At 51.3% G+C, this 18331-nt stretch overlaps 1 protein-coding gene across 1 annotated transcript in view; it reads left to right on the top strand.

Annotated features, from left to right (window-relative positions):
* The window catches only part of DRC11 (dynein regulatory complex subunit 11), a 931905-nt gene that overhangs the window by 722352 nt on the left and 191222 nt on the right, over positions 1–18331 (top strand). The window contains exon 14 of the mRNA XM_086956298.1: positions 17779–17886. Coding sequence (XP_086812424.1) covers positions 17779–17886 — 108 coding nt within the window. The remainder of the gene's footprint in view (positions 1–17778; positions 17887–18331) is intronic.

Genomic DNA, 18331 nt, shown 5'->3' with positions numbered 1-18331 from the left:
TACACGGGAAACAACATTGAATTCCTAGGAACACGTGATCTGGAATTTGAATTTAAAAACCGTAGAGCATTTTGCCGACTTTATGTTGCTAAAAAAGGCCCCTCTGTCCTTGGCTGGAGTGACCAAGCTGATCTAGGCATCATGCTCGATCCCAATAGTGATGATCCCGTCTTGTCCATAAATGATTCCTGTAAACTGACAATACAAAAAGACTTCCCCGAAGTGTTCTCAGGTAAAGTTGGTCTTCTTAACAGTTTCGAACACAAAATTGAACTCAAGGACTCAGCTGTTCCTTGCATTCACAAGGTAAGACATCTACCAGTGTCTGTGAGAAGTGATGTCCAAACCGAACTAAACAGACTTGTCAAGGATGGCATTATAGAAGTAGTGGAATCGGCAGAGTGGGTTTCCCCCTTGGTTGTTGTCAAACGTCCCAACGGGAAAATCAGACTCTGCATCGATCTCAGGGACCTCAATAAGAACATTATTGTTGATCAATATCCCCTACCACGTATATGTGAAATGTTCAGTGCCACCAATGATATGTGTGTATTTTCCATAATTGACTTAAAATCCGCATATCACCAAATCCCCCTGCATGCAGACAGTAAAAAATTCACAACCTTTATCACACCCTTTGGTTGCTATCGGTTTACCAGGGTACCATTTGGCTTGGCCTCTGCCGCAGCACTTTTCCAAAGGGTCATGACATCCATTCTGGAAGGTGTTGATGGTATCAGGTTTTTCCAAGATGATATCCTGGTCATGGGCAGCAACCAATCGGAACATGACACACGCCTTAGACAAGTGTTTTGCAAACTGAAAATGCATGGTTTAACAGTAGAATTAGACAAATGTAAAATCTCACAGGACAAAGTGGTTTACCTTGGGCACACCATCAGCCGTGATGGGATCAAACCCAAACAAGGTTTGGTGGATGCCATCCTTAATGCCCCATGTCCCTCAAGCAAAGAGGATGTAAGAGCCTTTCTCGGCTTGACGGAGTATTACTCCAAATTCATAAGGAATTTCTCTGAAAAAACCTACAGCATAAGACAATTGCTGAAAAACAAAACCAAATTTGTCTGGTCACCGGACTGTCAGAACACCTTTGTTACCATCAAAAAGGAAATCAGCGAGGCGCCTTTCCTCAAAGGTTTTGACCCCAAAGCAGATATCTACCTCACCACAGATGCAAGCAACAAAGGTATTGGAGCTGTGCTAGCACAGAAGGACTCATCTAACCAAGAATGGGTTGTAGCCTTTGCCCCCAGGTCGCTCACCTCTGCGGAAGAAAAGTACTCTGTCATTGAGCGTGAAATGCTGGCTTGTTCGTGGGCGCTCAACTACTTCAGAGCTTATGTGTGGGGTTACAAAATCCATCTCCGCACAGACCACAAACCGTTAATCAAGATACTGACAGCCTCTGGTCTACAAAATGCTTCACCAAGACTCAGCAAAATGTCGATCAAGTTGTTGGATTACAACTACTCGGCTGAATATTGGCCAGGGGTGAAAAACAAGATTGCGGATTTCCTCAGCAGACTACCTCTGCCTCACACGGAAAGCATGATCGCTCAAGAAGACGAGGAGAAGGTAGCTCTGCTCTTCAACACTGACCTGGATGGAATATCAGCGGAAGAATGGGGTCAACACATGTCGCGCGACTCCACTCTGCAAATGGTATGCCAATTCATCAACTCCGCATGGCCAGATAAGCGCAACCTACAGGACAATGTCAAGGTGTATTGGGAAACTAGAAATGAACTCAGTTTGGAAAACGGCGTGTTGTACAGAATGGGTAAAGCCATAGCCCCTGCCACGCTCAGAGACAAAGTCCTAAGTTTGTGTCACGTTGGCCACCTTGGCATCACCAAAACTAAGCAGCGTGTCAGGGCAAGTTATTGGTGGCCGGGTATTGACAAGCAAATCGAGGTCCAGGTCAGGAACTGTATGGAATGCTGTGACTCAGACAAAACTCTCAAAACGTCAAAAGTCAGTCTCTCTCCGATTCAACCCCCGCAAATGACATGGGAGAAATTAGGTTTGGACATAGTGGGGCCCATAGAAGGACATGATGGAGAAATCAAGTACATCTTGGTGGCAATAGATCACTTCTCCAAGTGGCCAGAAATTAAGATCGTAGAGGAAATTGACAGCTCCAAATGTATAGACTTCTTGGACAAGCTTTTTCTCAGTGAAGGTTTACCCAAATCCGTCCTCACCGATAATGGCCGGCAATTCTGTTCTGAGGCATTCAAGTCATTCCTTGCTAGAAACTGTATCACCCACCACACCACTTCAATTTATCATCCAGAAGGAAATGGCCTCACTGAACGTTTCAACCGTGTCTTGAAAGGACACATACAACTATCCAGAAATGCAAACTTAAACTGGGAAGAGGAAATATACAAACTTATCTGGGCATTCAGGATTGCTCCTTGTACAAGCACACGCACAGCACCATTCATTCTCATGAGAAGCAGACAGCCCATGAGCATTGATCTGGGGTGGATGTCTGAATCAAAACAAATTGAATGGTCACCTGAAAACATAAGAAATAACATCATCAAGGCACAGAAGTACTACAAAGAATGGTATGATTCTAGACACAGCGCAAAAGATCATTCATTCAAGGTTGGCGACCTTGTGAAAGTTCGTTTGGAAAAAAAAGTAAAGAAAGGAGAAAGCAGATTTACCGCCCCACTTCACATTGACGAACTGTTTAACAATGCGGCAAGACTCAGTGATGGAAAAGTCTGGCACATGAGCAGACTGGCGAACTATCATCCCAGTGACAAGGCCCAGGGTCATCAGCAGCATGTTACCGTTAGCAATGATTTGTGGGTAGATGTCGATAGATCTAGTGTTGATGTGAATAATAGGTCTAGAAACAACAGCACACGCGACCCCCAACCTGACTCTGACTCTGACGATGGTCAATCGACAGATCGGTCTGCAGGTGTCGATCCCAGCACTTCGACTTGTAATCGGAGTTGTCAGGATGACCCTCATTCGGATTCTGAAGTTGCGTCTGATGGTCACAGATTCAGTGGTCGGTTCGGCAGATCTGACCGTGACTCTCATTCGGACACCGAATGTGCACCACACTTACCCGCGGCCTCTGGAAGGTTTGGAAGAACCATCCGTAGACCTAAACGTTTAGATGATTATGTGTGTGACTAACTCCCAACTGTTTATGCACCCTCCTGCTTTTTGCCACCGCATCCCGTGGCGCTGTTGCCAAAACTCTAAAGAGAGGAAGATGTGTTGTATCTTACCCATGCCACCCCCCTGCACCCCTGCGCATGGTACCTTCCTTTCCCCTGCGCGTGAACCTCCCCAGAGTTCTCCCCTTCCCATTGGTTCCCCCACATTCCATTCCTTCCCCAGCTGACAACGTTGACTCCAACTGTCATTCTACTGATGTTCCGCCTACCCACGCACCACCATCGTGTGGGGCTGTTATAATAAACCTAACTTCACACTTCTTCAGCCTGCAGTCTGCTTTGTAACACCTCTTTAGGTCTCATCTACAGACAGATTTAGTTGTCTTTCGTTTAGAGACCTATGGTATATAACATTTGTACGTGTACTTAGAGAAGACTTTGATACGAAAATGCCTCTTGACTCCGCATCCCGTTACCCTGCATGTTGTTACAACTTGGTTGTTATAACAACCGCGTTGTAACAACACATACCATTACCCTGCAAGTCGTAACAACGGCTTGCGGAGTGGGGTGCTGGATGTTGGAATAGTATAATTTACTATTCCAACTCCAGTCTGTGCGGACAGTAGGGAAGGTGTTGGATTTTAAATCCAACACCTTCTCCTCCCTCCACAAGTCGTTGTTACGACTTGCAGGGTAATGGTATGCATTGTTACTACGCGGTCCTTGTAATGACCACATTGTAACAACATGCAGATGCAGGGTCAAGGTCGTTTACCCTTTTGGACACCTCAATTTAACCAGTGACTTTTTGTGCGTTTTCCTCTTCCTGCCATTATCTTGAGACATTATCAGTCGCATCTCCGATAAACCCAGTGCTTTAAATGGGCCGGTACTGAGTACTGGCACTTTTTTATTTTGAGAGGGAGAGTACCTGCACTTCTCAAGGAAACATAATACTTTTAATTGGGGAGTACCAGCGCTTCTCAGGAAAAAACAGGTACTCTGGTACAGAGTACCTGCACTTCTATTTTTCCATTTCAAGCACTGGATAAACCCAGAGGCGATTAGGCCGCTCACCTCATTCTTTTGCCTGTTTACATGTGCTTCCGCCCTCCATGGAGTCCTTGCATTCCAACGCATGAGACTATTTTTTCTCCCTCTGCTTAACGCTGCTTTCCCTGCCACCCACCCATCCTCTCTTTCTGCTAGTCACTGCACTATTTTGCTCGTTCATCCCTTGCTTCTCCTTTACTCTAAGGCACTCTCTCTCTCTCTACTTTCTCTCTCCGCAAAACCTCTCTTTCCACCTCAATCTCTGTCCATCAGTTCGTCTCCCTATCTACCAATTTTGGCTTTGCCAGTCAGTGTATAATTAATTGCATTGGTAAAGCCAATATCAGTGGGCAGCCATCTTTAGAAAAAATATTCAAAGATTTCCACCGTTGAATGCAAATGATGTGAGCACACAAGTGTTTATTTTAATGTTTTATGGCAAAGACCAATCAAATTCGACAGCCTTTGAGTGCACTTGTATGCACCAGCAGCCAGCTCTGAATGTTTTTTAGTATGCTTCTAAAAATGAAACCATACCAAAACAAACAAGCATTGGGATAGAATATACGTCTGCATCCACATATTAAAGACACAACCGATGTAGTTGGCCAGTGCTTGTTTTTCCTAGTGTCACCGGCACTTTATCCAAGAGCTTCCCCAAGTTCTCAGGAATGGGAGGAACAGGCATTTTCTAAATGCTTCTGAAGTTTTTCTTGTCGCCTTTAAGCCCTGCCCTCAGGGCAGGAATTATATGTTTTGTCAGATCACTTGAATCCTCACTCTGAGGCCTTCTAATGCCTTCTGTCTTTGGGTGAGCTACAATCTTGCATTATGGGACTAAGGACTCCTCGTCTCTCAGAGTATATCCAGAGTCTGGTTGATCAAATGTTAAATGAACTTTCCAATGTATTTAATGAGGAACGACCTCATTGCTGTCGACAGTCACACAATCCATGGGAATTCGTTTTGTTGATTGTTGCCATGCTTGAATGACATCTACTGGCCTCATTGTTGATGTCCAGGCTTGCCTACTTGACATGACCTTATGCAGCAAAAACTGTTTGTCAGTTTTGTGAACAAATTCTTAGAAATGCCTATGCCTAGTTCAGCATCTTCTAGGCCCTTGAGACAGACTTGGCTACAATTGTTGGGAGCTATGCGCCTCATGTTCCGCACTTCTTCATGTTCTCCTCTTTGTGTTGTGTGAGATACTGAGATTGGTGTGCTACCTACTCAGTGGAGGGTGGTGGTCTTGCTCTGGGTCATTTCAGGCTGCTGGGTCCGGTTGGGAGGTTGGTGGTTGGAAGTATTATGAATCCTACTTACTCCTGCCGGCTTCCAGAGATGGCACGCGCCAGCTTGGATGATCTAATATCTCCCAATCCAAGATGGCGGCCCATCGATACTGTTTTTCCTTTTCTGCCCAAACCACCATGGCAGCATCAGCTTTCTGTGGCTGTGCTTTTCCTTCCAGTTCTAATTAAAGGTATAAAACGGATAAAGGGAGGAGTATTACAATAATATTGTGTCGCAATTGCTTCCTGATTCTGGGGATGCTGTTAATTTGCGCTGTTCCATTCTAACTAGTCTTTCGCCAGTACTTCTGTCCAGGTGTTTTTTTTTTGTCCTCTTTATTGTCTCTTCCCCTTCTAGAGTTTTATTTTGGAGGTTGTTGGAGTCATTTGCTTTTCCTCCACTGAAGAGGTTTCTTTTCAAAGACATCAACTGAAAAGAGTTCATCTCCATCGGCAGGGTGGCTACGGGATGGGATCGCCTTTTCTCTGGAGTCAAAGTCTCTTGGATCGAGATCTACCTGACACGAGCAGCGATTGAGAGTAATACAGAAATCTCAGGGCTATGTGTGCCCTGCCTTTTCTAAGTGAAGGACTCCAGCCCATCATTGACCGCAACAGACATGTGGTAACAACAGTCGTCCACCAAGCTGTTTGAAAACCAGTGGAAAGGTTGACTCCTGCTTGGACCACAATAACCCAGTTGTGGATGGAAGTCTTCCATTATGTATGGATGGGGTTGGTTTTCATTCTTCCTGAATGGATGATCCTTCGGACCTGTGTGCTTGTAGATAATGAAGTTTTGGGACTTCTTTCTGTTTGTCAGGAAACACTCTTCCTTCCTCCATCTTCCTTATTCCAGTTCTCCCAACCCTGACATAAAAGCAGAGGAGCCCTGCTCTGTGAAGGTACCAGGAATCAACCCTTTAAAGAGAACACAGCAAGAGATTCTATTTTTGATACTTCCAGATGCCTGAGAAGAGTTGAGCTCCATTGCCATTTCTAAATCTGAGGTTTTTAAACAAGTTCGAGTGGAAGGAAAATTTCAAGTTAATCACCTTGGCGCAAATCTTTCAGATTCTATAGTTCAAAGGGTGCTAACAGTTTTGTTAGCACACCCGATCAGGAAGAACATTCATTTCAACTGTCAGTTGGATGATCGGCTCATTAAATCAGACTCTCCTTGGAAGGCAACTTCTCTATGTATAGTGACTTCCAACAACCAAGTGATGAGTATTTTTACTCAGCTTTGAAAAGTCTTCTCTGATCTCTCAACAGTGCCAGCGGCTTCATGTGCACAACGACCAGCACTGCACAAGGGAAAGGCTCCCCTAAACCTCCAGAGATGATCCAGAGAATTCGCCACACAGTGACCTTGTTTTTCCCTGGTATGGTCTCACAAGTTGTTTTCTTTCTCCTGATTGGTCTCCTGGCATTTTGTATTTTGGTCTAAGCAACCAAGGAGGTGATGTTCCCAATGACTCAAGACTGGAGTGGACTCTTGGATGTTCTATATATCTCCCTGAATACGTGCACAGACGTTTGCAGATAGGAATCTCAGAATAAATCTACCTTGAGAGAACCATTTAAACCAAATGGACTTGTGAGGAGTGCTTTGCTGCTTGCCTTGTGTGGCTGCTCAGTAGAATTTCAAACAGTGGTCTATGGCATGGAGTATTCAATCTGCTGTATTTGTAACATGCAAACCCCTCATCTGGCAGTTGTTGCTTTACTCCTGTCAGTGTAGGATCATTCAGTGCAGATTGAAAAAAAAAACCAGTAATTGGAACCACCCCTTCAGCATGGGACAAGACTTGGTGGCCGACCGCCCTTCGAAGCCCACCTACCCCCACAGACCATGCCAAAAACCTCGGTATTGTACTCGACTCATCACTCACCATGAACTGACAGGTCAACACTGTCACCTCCAGCTGCTTCAACACCCTCTGCATCCTTTGCAAGACCTTCAAATGGATCCCCCCTCAGTCAAAGAAGACAGTCACTCACACACTCATCACAAGCAGATTGGACTATGGAAAAGCACTCTACGCCGGCATCAAGAGGTGCCTACTCCGCAAACTCCAGACAATACAGAACACTGCCGCCAGGCTCGTCCTCGGCATCCCCCGGCACAAACACATCAGCTAACACCTAGGAAGACCCCACTGGCTCCCCGTGGAGAAAAGAGTCCCCTTCAAAATCCTCACTCACACCTACAAATGCCTACACAACAACAGACCCAAATACCTCAACAACATAATCAACTTCCACGTACCCAAAAGAAGCCTCTGATCTTCCACCCTCGCACTGGCTGAAGCCCCATCCATCCACAGAGCAGGCGGAAGATCCTTCTCCCACATTGCAGCCACGACCTGGAACGAGCAACCAGCAGACATCAGACGCGCCCCCTCCCTGAACACCTTCAGGAAGACTCTCAAGATCTGGCTCTTCGGCTAAACAGACCTGTGGACTCCTCCCCCCGCCCCCTCAATGCCTTGAGACCCTCACAGGTGAGTAGCGCGCTTACAATTCCCCTGATTGATTGATTGATTGATTCCCCATTTATCTCATATTTACCTGATCCAGCAGTGCTAAACGATAAGCCCTCCTTCTCCTTGAAAGAAGTTTCTAAATTACATTATACAAGAACATTTCCTATCCCATCTTTATCCTGGCCTCCATGGTGTGGAAATTCTGGAGATACTTCACCTACAGCAGTGACACCTACCTGGTCCATGGACGATACCATTCAGGACAGCATAGAGCTGCTATCAGACAATACTTAGTTTTCCAGATTCTGTCTAATGGCTCAAAATACAACAATTCTGCCAAAAATAGATCATTCGTCAGAAGAAAACACAGAAGAGGAACTACCTCTATTTTATCTAAAAAAGACCTCCTTTAGATTTAGGGATCCTAGTTTTGTGGTATATATTTTTGTGAACATTTCTTTTGTATTTATCCATATTTAGCTTTGGTTATCTTATTGGTATTTATCCATATTTATTTTGTGTTTTGAAAATAAATGGAACAGTAAAATGGCCTGTTTCCACGTTTAGTTAACTCTTGGACATGCACTCATAAATGGATGCCTGTCACCAACCACGTATAACCAATCACTACACTCACAGGAACATATTAGCATTATACTACAAATATGTTCACATATGCCTGTATTTAAGGAAATCTCATCCTGTTTTTTAACTCTCCATGCTGCCTATTTTCTCAGCTGTTGCCTGGCATTCATGAAAGACAGCATGGAGAGTCTCTCACAACAAGTAACATTTTCAGCATTTTTCCGCTTTTAAAAATAAATACAGACCGGAAACACATTGTTTTCTGTCTGTATTTATCTGTAAAAATAGAAAACTGGAAGCCTTACTTATATTCAAGAGTCTGTTTTGTACACCTTGAGATTTGTCAATGGGATGCAGAGGACATGTTTGCAGAGTATTGATAATCGAGGTTGGTGACAGCAAACACTTTCAATGTGATAACAACAAAATGATTACAAAAAGAGATAATCTAGTGTAGAGTGAGTAAGCAACAACAAGTTACCTCTGGTGATTCACTTACTACTTCAATTGCGCAAAGCTTCCAGTGGGAGCAGGTGATGCGAAGAGCGGATGTTCCTCTCTAAAGATTTACATTGCGCACTGCTACTTCTGGTACCTTGATTCTAGAACCACATCTCACAGGAAAGGGGGGCACTAAAGAACAGAGCTGTCAAAGTGATGTATGGCTATTTTGATTGTATTAATGAGTAGGGGCAGCTACTCCTAAATGGTGGAGGAGCGTCACCCCGGCTGCTGCGAGCGCAGCAGGCACACACTTATAAGTAAAATGCCATAATAATGCAATTTGTATTTGCCACCAGCTCGTACTGTGTACAGCACAAGGGTGAGTCGGGGCGAGGCTTACTCCTGCTATTGCAGAATTACTGCTGTCCCTTCAGTGCGCATGTCAGGTTGGCCTGCTGGCTACCTACAGCCAGCCCAACATGCGCACTGTACACCCAGCAATCCCCGGGCTGTACAAAAAAGCCCGGGGATTGCTGGCACAGGCCTCCAGACTCAAAATGAGTGTGGAGTTAGCCTGCTCCCACCAATCCTGGCCATTACAATAATGGGGTTACCCAATCCTGGTCAAGGACCTGGGTTCAACGTGATACAAAAAACAATGGTCCCAGACCTATATTTCATAAACGATGTATATCAAATTCACAGTACTGGGTTCGAAAAACAATTTCTTGACCATGTACAATAATTAGATCGTAGTAATCAATACAATTATTTGAATTAATGAAGTGCAACAACTAAGGTATACTTCACCGAGAATGTATTTTTATATCATAAGGTGAACAGTTGATTATTTACTGTATCAATTGAGGAGAGGTGGGGAAAATAGGTTGCTCCAAATGGAACGTGCAAAAAAGAGGTGCTCTGGTGTTTGAAGGGTGAAATAGAATTTCAAAGTAGTGAAATAGAGAAAAATTAAAAACGTTCAGATGCTAGACTGGTTATACATCTCTGTCTTCTCTGGCCCTTCCCTTTCCTGCTGCTGGATGCCATGTCACACCACCATCGCCGAGAGGGCTGCACCGGGTGGGAGAATCATTGAGGGGAGTTGTGCCCCCGATATTTTTATATTGCCAGCCACCGCTGCTACTGAGTATCGGGTATATGAATATCGTAATTCAAGAATATCGAAGACTAATCTATCGAAAGGTCAGTGCAGATAGAGCAAGTATAGATTTACTATTTCTAACTCTACATCTATGTACCTTGAAGATGCATATATCCTCAAGGTACATTTAATGGAGTTAGGTATAGAAAGTCTATACTGCTTACCATTCAGTGTTCTGGTTTCAGATTTTGGGGCCCATCGGGAGACGGGGAGGGGAAGAACCGACCGGACACAGATGTAGGTGTGATAAAGGCCGCTTTATTGGGAAACAGGTGCATCCTGACAACATACCCCAACCTTGGCCTTTGCCGTACAAAACTAGGCCTAACTAATTATACATGTACCTGCCAAAACCCCCCACCCCCTCCCCTAAACAGTTCCCCGCCAACAACATAACATCATTATAAATTACCCAACACTTGTCTCTCTGTTTCAACATCAGCCATCTGTACACTCCCTCTCCTCAGCCAGTAAAACTCCTTCCTCCTACCCTACCCCCCCCCCCGTTTGGCTAGGAAAAGCGCCACTCGAAAGCCCCATACGGCTTTCGACCCCCCCCTAGGGCCCCTGCACCTTTGGATACCTGCGCACCCCTATTTCCCGGTCCAACGCCTCCTTCAATTGCACGATATACAGCTCCATCCCATATCTCGACAAATGTACACCATCCTCCATAAAAAAGTAGACCGCCCCATACTTCAGCTCTGGGTGTTCCATTCTTCCCACCCCCTCCTTGTCACAGAAGGCCCTCATCTCTCTGTTAATTTTCCTCCTAGTCCTATCTATAGCCCCTGGCCTCTCCGCCCCCCTCCAACACCTCCTGGGTATGAACTCTGACCAGATGACATAGCACCCCGCCCACTGCTTCCTGATTTCCAGCAAGTCCCTCCTCATTTGTTTCACCAGCGCCAACCCTTTGCACTGCACCAAGTCGTTCTCTCCTAGGTGAATGACCACAACATCTGGGCAGACCCCCCCCCGCACAACATTGTTCAAAACTGGCACCAACTCGTGCCAACGCATGCCCCCCTTGCCCCTCCAATGACACCTAAACAAATTCTCGTCCAGCTCCAGATTGAGGTTCCTGCATTTCTCCCACTCAGCCCTCTCCGCTCTTTTTACAAACGAATGGCCCACGACATATATGGACACCGCTGCCGCTGTAGGCCCCGCCACCGCACCTGAAAAGAGACATATGTAAGCAGCGATCCCAAACATCCATTCTAATCCAACACTACCCCTCGCAACCTCACATACGACTTATAGCAGTCTGATTTCCACCGCCCCAGCCGTTTGATCTCCTCCTTTCCCCAACCCTTCCGCGCTGCCTCCGTCGCTGCACCGATGCGAAACAAATGCGTTCCAAACTCTCCCGGGTCCTCACCCATAGACCGCAGGGCGTGCCGCAGGACCCACAACAACTGCGCCGCCGTCACACGGCCCCCCCCTCTCCTGCCAAAGAACTCCGAACCATCCTGTCTCCCTTCTTCTGCCAGCCGTCTCCCCCACTCCGCCGGGCACACCGCCTCCGTACCCCCCGGGCCCAACAACACCCACGTACCCTTTCCCCGCTGATCAGTCTTGGACCGCCGAAGCCGCACCGCCACTTCCCGACCACCGATCTCCACCTCCCCCCACGTCAACCCTGTACCACCCTTCAAACCCACCAACTCCGACACCCGAAAGGCTCCAAAATACAACCACGACATCAACGTGGAAAACCGCACCGTCTCCGCACGATCCCTGTACACCCGCGGTAACTGGCCCACCAGGCCCGCCAACATTTCCTCCGTAATCGGCCGCCTCTTCCGCGCTCGAGCCCCTCTCTCTCTCTACCAACCTTCCAGCAGTCTCCCCCCCAATTCTCCCGCCGAGGGCGCATACCCCCACCACAGCTTGCCCATGAAGGCCACACCTGCCAGTTTCCCGCGATGGTCACTCTCGCCAAACCTTTGTCCATCAACCCCAGCATGAAACGCACCACCTGCTCCTCCCGACACCACTTGCCCCGCTGCCTTACCGCTCCAAAACACAGAAATTCCGTCCAGGCCTGCTCGTAACTCTTCCATGTGGACGTTGCCAGGGACGTCCTCACCAACTGAACGACCCGCGCTCTCCCACCAACCACATCTCCCTCGGCACCTCCGTCTTGACCGCCGCCGCCTCCGTGGCTAGCCCATGGAACCTCCGCCACTGCGAACGAGACAAAGCATCCGCAATGTCATTGTCCACTCCCGGCACATGCTCAGCCCGGAACAAGATATCGTGTTCCAAGCACCTCAAGACGAAAACGCGCATCAGCTTCAGCACCTGGGGCTCCCTCGCGGACTGCCGGTTCACTACCTGCACCACTGACATATTGTCCACCTTGAACAACACCCGCCTGTGCGCCAGCTCCTGCGCCCACACTGTCACCGCCACCACCAACGGGAAGAGCTCCAAAAATGCAATGCTCCTACCCCCTGCCTGCCACTGCTCCGGCCATTGCTCCGCGCACCATCTGCCCGCCCAGTAGATTCCAAAACCTCCAACTCCCGCCGCATCCGACGACATCGTCACGTCCCACTCCCAGTCCTCCGGGGGTGCCATGGGCACGCCATTGAAGCGCTCCAAAAACGCCAACCACATGTTCAGATCCTCCTTCGCACCCGCCGAGATCCGCACATGATGATGCGGCCGTGTCAAACCAGCCAACGCCAAACCCAGCCGCCGACAGAAAGTCCGCCCCGCTCGCACAACGCAACACGCGAAATTCAAATGCCCCAGCAACACCTGTACTTCGCGCACCAACACCTTCCGCCTGGCCAACATGCTCCTCACCAACTCCACCATAACCGACCGCTTCTCCTCCGGCAGGCGTGCTTCCATGGCCGCCGAGTCGAGCTCTATCCCGAGGAACGACAGCACCGTGCTGGGCCCTTGTGTCTTCTCTGGCGCCCCCAGGTGACCCATCAGGTGACCCATCAGTTCCGAAAAACTGTCCAGACTCTGCTGGCAGTCCGTTGAACCGGGCCGACCCACCAGGAAGAAGTCGTCCAGGTAATGCGTAATCGCCTCAGAGCCTGTGCGCCAGGAAAAAGCCCACTGCAAAAAGGAGCTGAATCGTTCAAACAAGGCACACGACACGAAACACCCCATAGGAAGCGCTCTGTCCACAAAAATTTGCCCATCCACCTGAATCCCCAGCAACTGATGATCAGCCGGGTGAACTGGCAGCAACCGAAAAGCCGATTTCACATCGCATTTCGCCATGAGAGCGCCCAAGCCCGCCGTCGTCACCAAACGCCTCGCGACGTCCACCGACGAGTATGACACGGACGCCAACTCCGCCGAGATAAAGTCGTTCACCGACGCGCCCTCCGGCCACAAGAGATGCTGAATCAGACGGAACTGGCCCTGCTCTTTCTTCGGGACCACTCCAATAGGTGAAATGATCAAATCCGGCAACGGCGCCTCTGCAAAAGGCCCTACCATCCTCCCCTCCTTCACCTCCTTAAAGAGCTTCTCCCGGACGATGCCTTTGTGCGCGTTCACGGACTTCAGGTTCTCCGCCCACCGAGCAATCCGCGGCCCCTCGTACCCCAACCGGAATCCCTCCCTGAAGCCCCGACGCAGCACGGCCGCATCGTCCGCCCGCGGATACGCCTCCAACAACGGCTCTAGCCGGTCCAGCCTAACCGGTGTACGAGCCTTTTCCCAGGGTACTCGCCCCCCCCTTTCCCCCTCCCCTCCCTCTGCTGGGCCCTGGAGCCGGGTGTTGGGCCTGCGCTGGGCCTCCCCAAGGTCCCCAGCATCGCGCCTCTGGGTGTCGTCTCCCACATGCGGAGCACTCGTGCCGAAAACGGCAGGCCTGCCGGAGACAGGAACCCCTGTTAAAATCCCAACAGGTCCCGACACCCTGACTACTACCGGCACCCCCCGCCCCCACCCCTCCACGGGTGGGGCGGGCCGAAAAGGGGGGCGGCGCCATCGGCAACCCACTGGCCGTGAAAATGGTGCGGCCAAACTTTGCCCCACTCATCGTCTGTTGATAGAGGTCGGCATCCAACTCCCCCCACTTCGCCTCCGGATCCGATGCCATGCGCGCCCGAAACTCCTCATCGTAATGTGACCAAGCATTACCTCCGTAAGTCACCTGTGCCCGTCGCACCACGTCCATGTACTTGAAAAGCGCGACCGCCCTATCCGGGTACTTCTCACAATACACACTGGCATAGATTAGGAATGCTGCCGACCAATTCTCAATCGTAACCGGCACTTTCGGACGCCTAGCTAATTCCTGCTCCTCTTCTTTCGACCCTTCTTTAGCCATCAACTCCCTGTGAAGCAACCTCCAGATCTCCACATACTCCCCCTTCCATATCTTTTCTTTGGTCACCAGCGACAAATGAGCCCCCAGTGGCTTCGCCACTCCCATGTACGGCAGCTTCTTCACCGGCACGTCACAACTCTCTTTCGCCCCGGCGCCCGTCGCCACTGACCCGCCGGCCTTCGCCGCGTCCCCCGCCGCCGCACTCCCCGACGCCGCGCCCTCTACCGCCTCCGTACCTACCCCCGCATCCGCCACGTATCTGCCCTTCACCAATCGGCCGGCATCTGTCCCCACAGACTTCTGGCATCCGCCATCTGCACTCCCACCCTCCTGGCCTCCATGAGGCCTGCCCAAGCCACACCCCGACCCTGTACTGGTCTTACCTGGCGTCAAGGCGTGCGTCCTCACCGGATCCCGCCGCCTAACCAGGTCTGCTGGGGGGGCCGTCACTCGCGGCACCGATTGCCGGGGGCACACCTGTAAAACACTGTCAACAACATTACCGGATTACCCCCAACCTCCCGCAGTTCCCCTTCCTCCTCCGACTCCATCTCCTCATCACCACCCCCCATGACCGCTCCTGCTGACATCCTGCTCAGACCTGCTTTGTCCCTACACGCTGTCATCAACAACCCCAAATCCACACTCTCCATACTCATGTCCCCAGTTTGGTAGTCAGAATTGCCTGCCAGATTGCTGCTCCATCCCCGTCCCCCGGCGGCTGGAGTGACCCATCGGGAGGGGGCGTTGGAGACCTCTGACCTTGCCAACCGTTGCCCGCACGCACATGGTCCCTCGTCGGAGCGCGACCGCCCGTACTAGGCTGAGCCGGCCCATCCTCTCGGCGGGTTGGAGCCGCATGCTGCTCACCCGAGCCCCTTACCAACTGCTCCTGCCAAGAGAAAAACAGGGAAGTCCAGCATGCCGGGGCAAAACCAAAACCGCCGCCATCCCACCCCCCTCTCCCCCCTGCCGCCGAATGTCCTCCATGACGCGCCGGAAGTCCCTCCCCCCAACCCCCTTCACCCCACCCCCATCCCCCTGACTCGCCCGCCCCTCCCACCCGCCCCCCCTTGACCCCCAACCATCTCCGCCCCCCCTCGGCCCCCACCACTCCCGCCCCCCCACTGCCCCCCTCGGCGACCCCCGCGGTCCCCCCACACCCGAAGTCCCCTCCGCCGTACCCCCCCCTCCCCCATCCCCCCCGGACCCGCCGTACCCCCCCTCCCCCAACCCCCTCCACCGCCCCCCCCGGACCCCCGAGGAATCCCCCCACTCCGCTACGCCCCTCGCCACCTCCCCTCGCCCCCCCTCCCTGCCCTTCGCCCCTCCCCCCGCCCCCTGGCGAAACCGTCTGACTGGGAGGCACCACGTCCTCATCTGCCGAAGACCCCAACTCCACATCCCCGCCCCATCCTCACCGTCCCCCACCTCCTCCTCCGACTCCTCTACGATTACCGGCGAACCCCCCCTTTCCTCCCCCAGCCCCCTCGCCTCCCCCTCCCCCACCGTGTTCTCACCCCCTGCTCCTGTCTCCCACCATCATTGCCCCCTCGTGCCCCCTCTGTCTCCCCCCCCACCCCTTGCCCCCCTCTTCTTCGTTCTTCCACTGGCTGCCCCCCGTCTCCCCCACCACCCCCTCCTGCCTAGCGCCCTTCCTGGGAGCTTGTGAGCCCTGCACGCCCCCTCGACCCCTGCCTGGCCTCGTCCCCCCCCGCGCCCCCGACTCACCCTCGCGCATGGTCCCGACCCCCCCCACCCCCCCCAGGCCTCCCGCCCCCACCGCAAAGACAAGCGGCGCCTTCTTCCGGCTACCGCGCCCCTTCGTTGCGCCTCCTCTCTTCCGCGGCGCCCCAGCCGCCTTCGAACCGCCGCCTCGCACCGCTCCGCCCCCGGCTCCCGCCCCCTCCCCCTTCCTAGCACGCGACCGCGGAGGCTCGCACGCTAACACCGCCGCCGTGGCGCCATCAGCAGCGCGCCGCGGCAGCCTTACCCGCACACCGTCCTTCAGGAGGTCCGTCCTGCCGGCCTCCTCAAGCAGACGCAACGCTTCCTGCACCCTGGGATCCGCCATATCCTCCGCCGCCGTCCGACCGCAACACGCTCTCCTCAGCTCCGGCGCCTCCAAGGTAATCTCCCTGATCTCCCGCCCAGGACACAACCGGCCACTACCTCGGTGCCCCGCTCACCACCGCCACAAACCGCTACCTTCACAGGCCCTAACTACCCCTAACACGCTACCACAACAACGCTCCAAACTACGCCCCCCTGCTGCTGGGTCACTGTCCCACGAAATGATGCACAGTGACCCAAAATGGCCGGTTTTATCCCTACCAGCCCAAAAGTAGCCCAAACCCTACTGTCTAGCCCAAGACCCACGTCCCTTCCTGTGTCCCCTCGTAATGCTTCCCCCCTCCCCTCTTCCCGGGACCCCAAAACTCCCCGGGGGGGGGCAAGCCTCCCTCCGGTCGGCCACCCCCCCAAAGCCCCATTCTCCCCGATATTTCTATGCCTCTATATTTTATCGTTGACATTCAAAGGGTAGGCTGTTATTCAGATTATTTTGTACCTACTCTCTAAAATTTCAAAAGCACAAATTGTAACCAAGGGACAAACCTGGCGCAAACAGCTCCAAGAACCCAAATAAGCTTGGCGGGAGCACGTAGGGCCAGCGACTGGCCAGCCTGGCGGTTCTCATTGGCTGTCATCTACAGGCCGCTTCTAGGCACATATGCCCACGAGGTGCTGCTGTGATACCACAGTGTAAAGACAGGCTCCCATCAGAGGGTTTATTTGCCTTTAACACCTCTTCCTCCCCGCCGCGCCAATTGCGTACACCTGCGCTTAGACCCCCACTGCCCCTCATATCCCCCACGCAGCACCTCACAAAGGAAGTCAGTAGCAGATGGCAGATATTAAACTTCTAACGCGGTCCGAGGCCGAACAAAGAGCAAGAGGCGCTTTAGGAAGCCGGGAGATAGACGTGCTTTGTTTCGGTTCACTTGCTCCCAGCGTAACCCGGATGATGACAAACAGGGGATTATTATCTCAGGAATTTAAGAAACAGTAGAAAATATGTAAAGACAAGTTTTGTGTGTACAGTCTGACAGCTAGGAGGGGGAGCCCCCGTGGAATGACTGATGCGCTGCGCCGGGTCACAGAGGGGGGTTCAGGCCGGTGCCAGGCCGCTGACACGTGCAAGTGGCCTGAAGAATGCCCAGAGCGTCATGTCACTCACCGAAACCTCTTCTTTCTCCAACAGGCGAGTTCAGCTACTTGGGCACCACGCTGCGCCAGGCGGACATCGAACCGATGCCATCACTCACCGACGTCCAGCAGCTCATAGCGCTGTACGGCATCCTGCCGCTGGGTAAGTGCGTAGCGCCGCCTGGTGGTGACGTATGACGCATCTAGGCACTCGCAACACGTGTACCTTCTACAGATAGGTAGACTTGTACCATGCACAGAAAGGTGTAACATTTAAAGAAATTATGGTATATCCGATGCTTTACATGGAAATACAGAAGTGCAAGTACTCACTATTTAGAGTATCTGTTTGATCCTGAGAAGTGCCGGTTCTCTCCCATTAAATGTAAATGTACTACTGCAGAGAAGAGCAGGCACTCTACCGCTCAAATTAAAGAAGTGGGGGTGCTCAGTCTGGACAGTACCAATACCTGCCCATTTAAAGCACTGGGAATGTCCCATAGAAAGTGAGATGAAACATGGACTATACCAATAAAGATGCAGTGTGCTGTATAAAAATGATGCAACGTCTTTGCAGGCAGATAGGAGACACATTGGTGTTCTATACA

Source organism: Lissotriton vulgaris, chromosome 2_1 (genome assembly GCF_964263255.1).
Source record: "Lissotriton vulgaris chromosome 2_1, aLisVul1.2, whole genome shotgun sequence".
Classification (NCBI taxonomy): domain Eukaryota; kingdom Metazoa; phylum Chordata; class Amphibia; order Caudata; family Salamandridae; genus Lissotriton; species Lissotriton vulgaris.
This window is presented reverse-complemented; position numbering and strand designations above follow the sequence as displayed.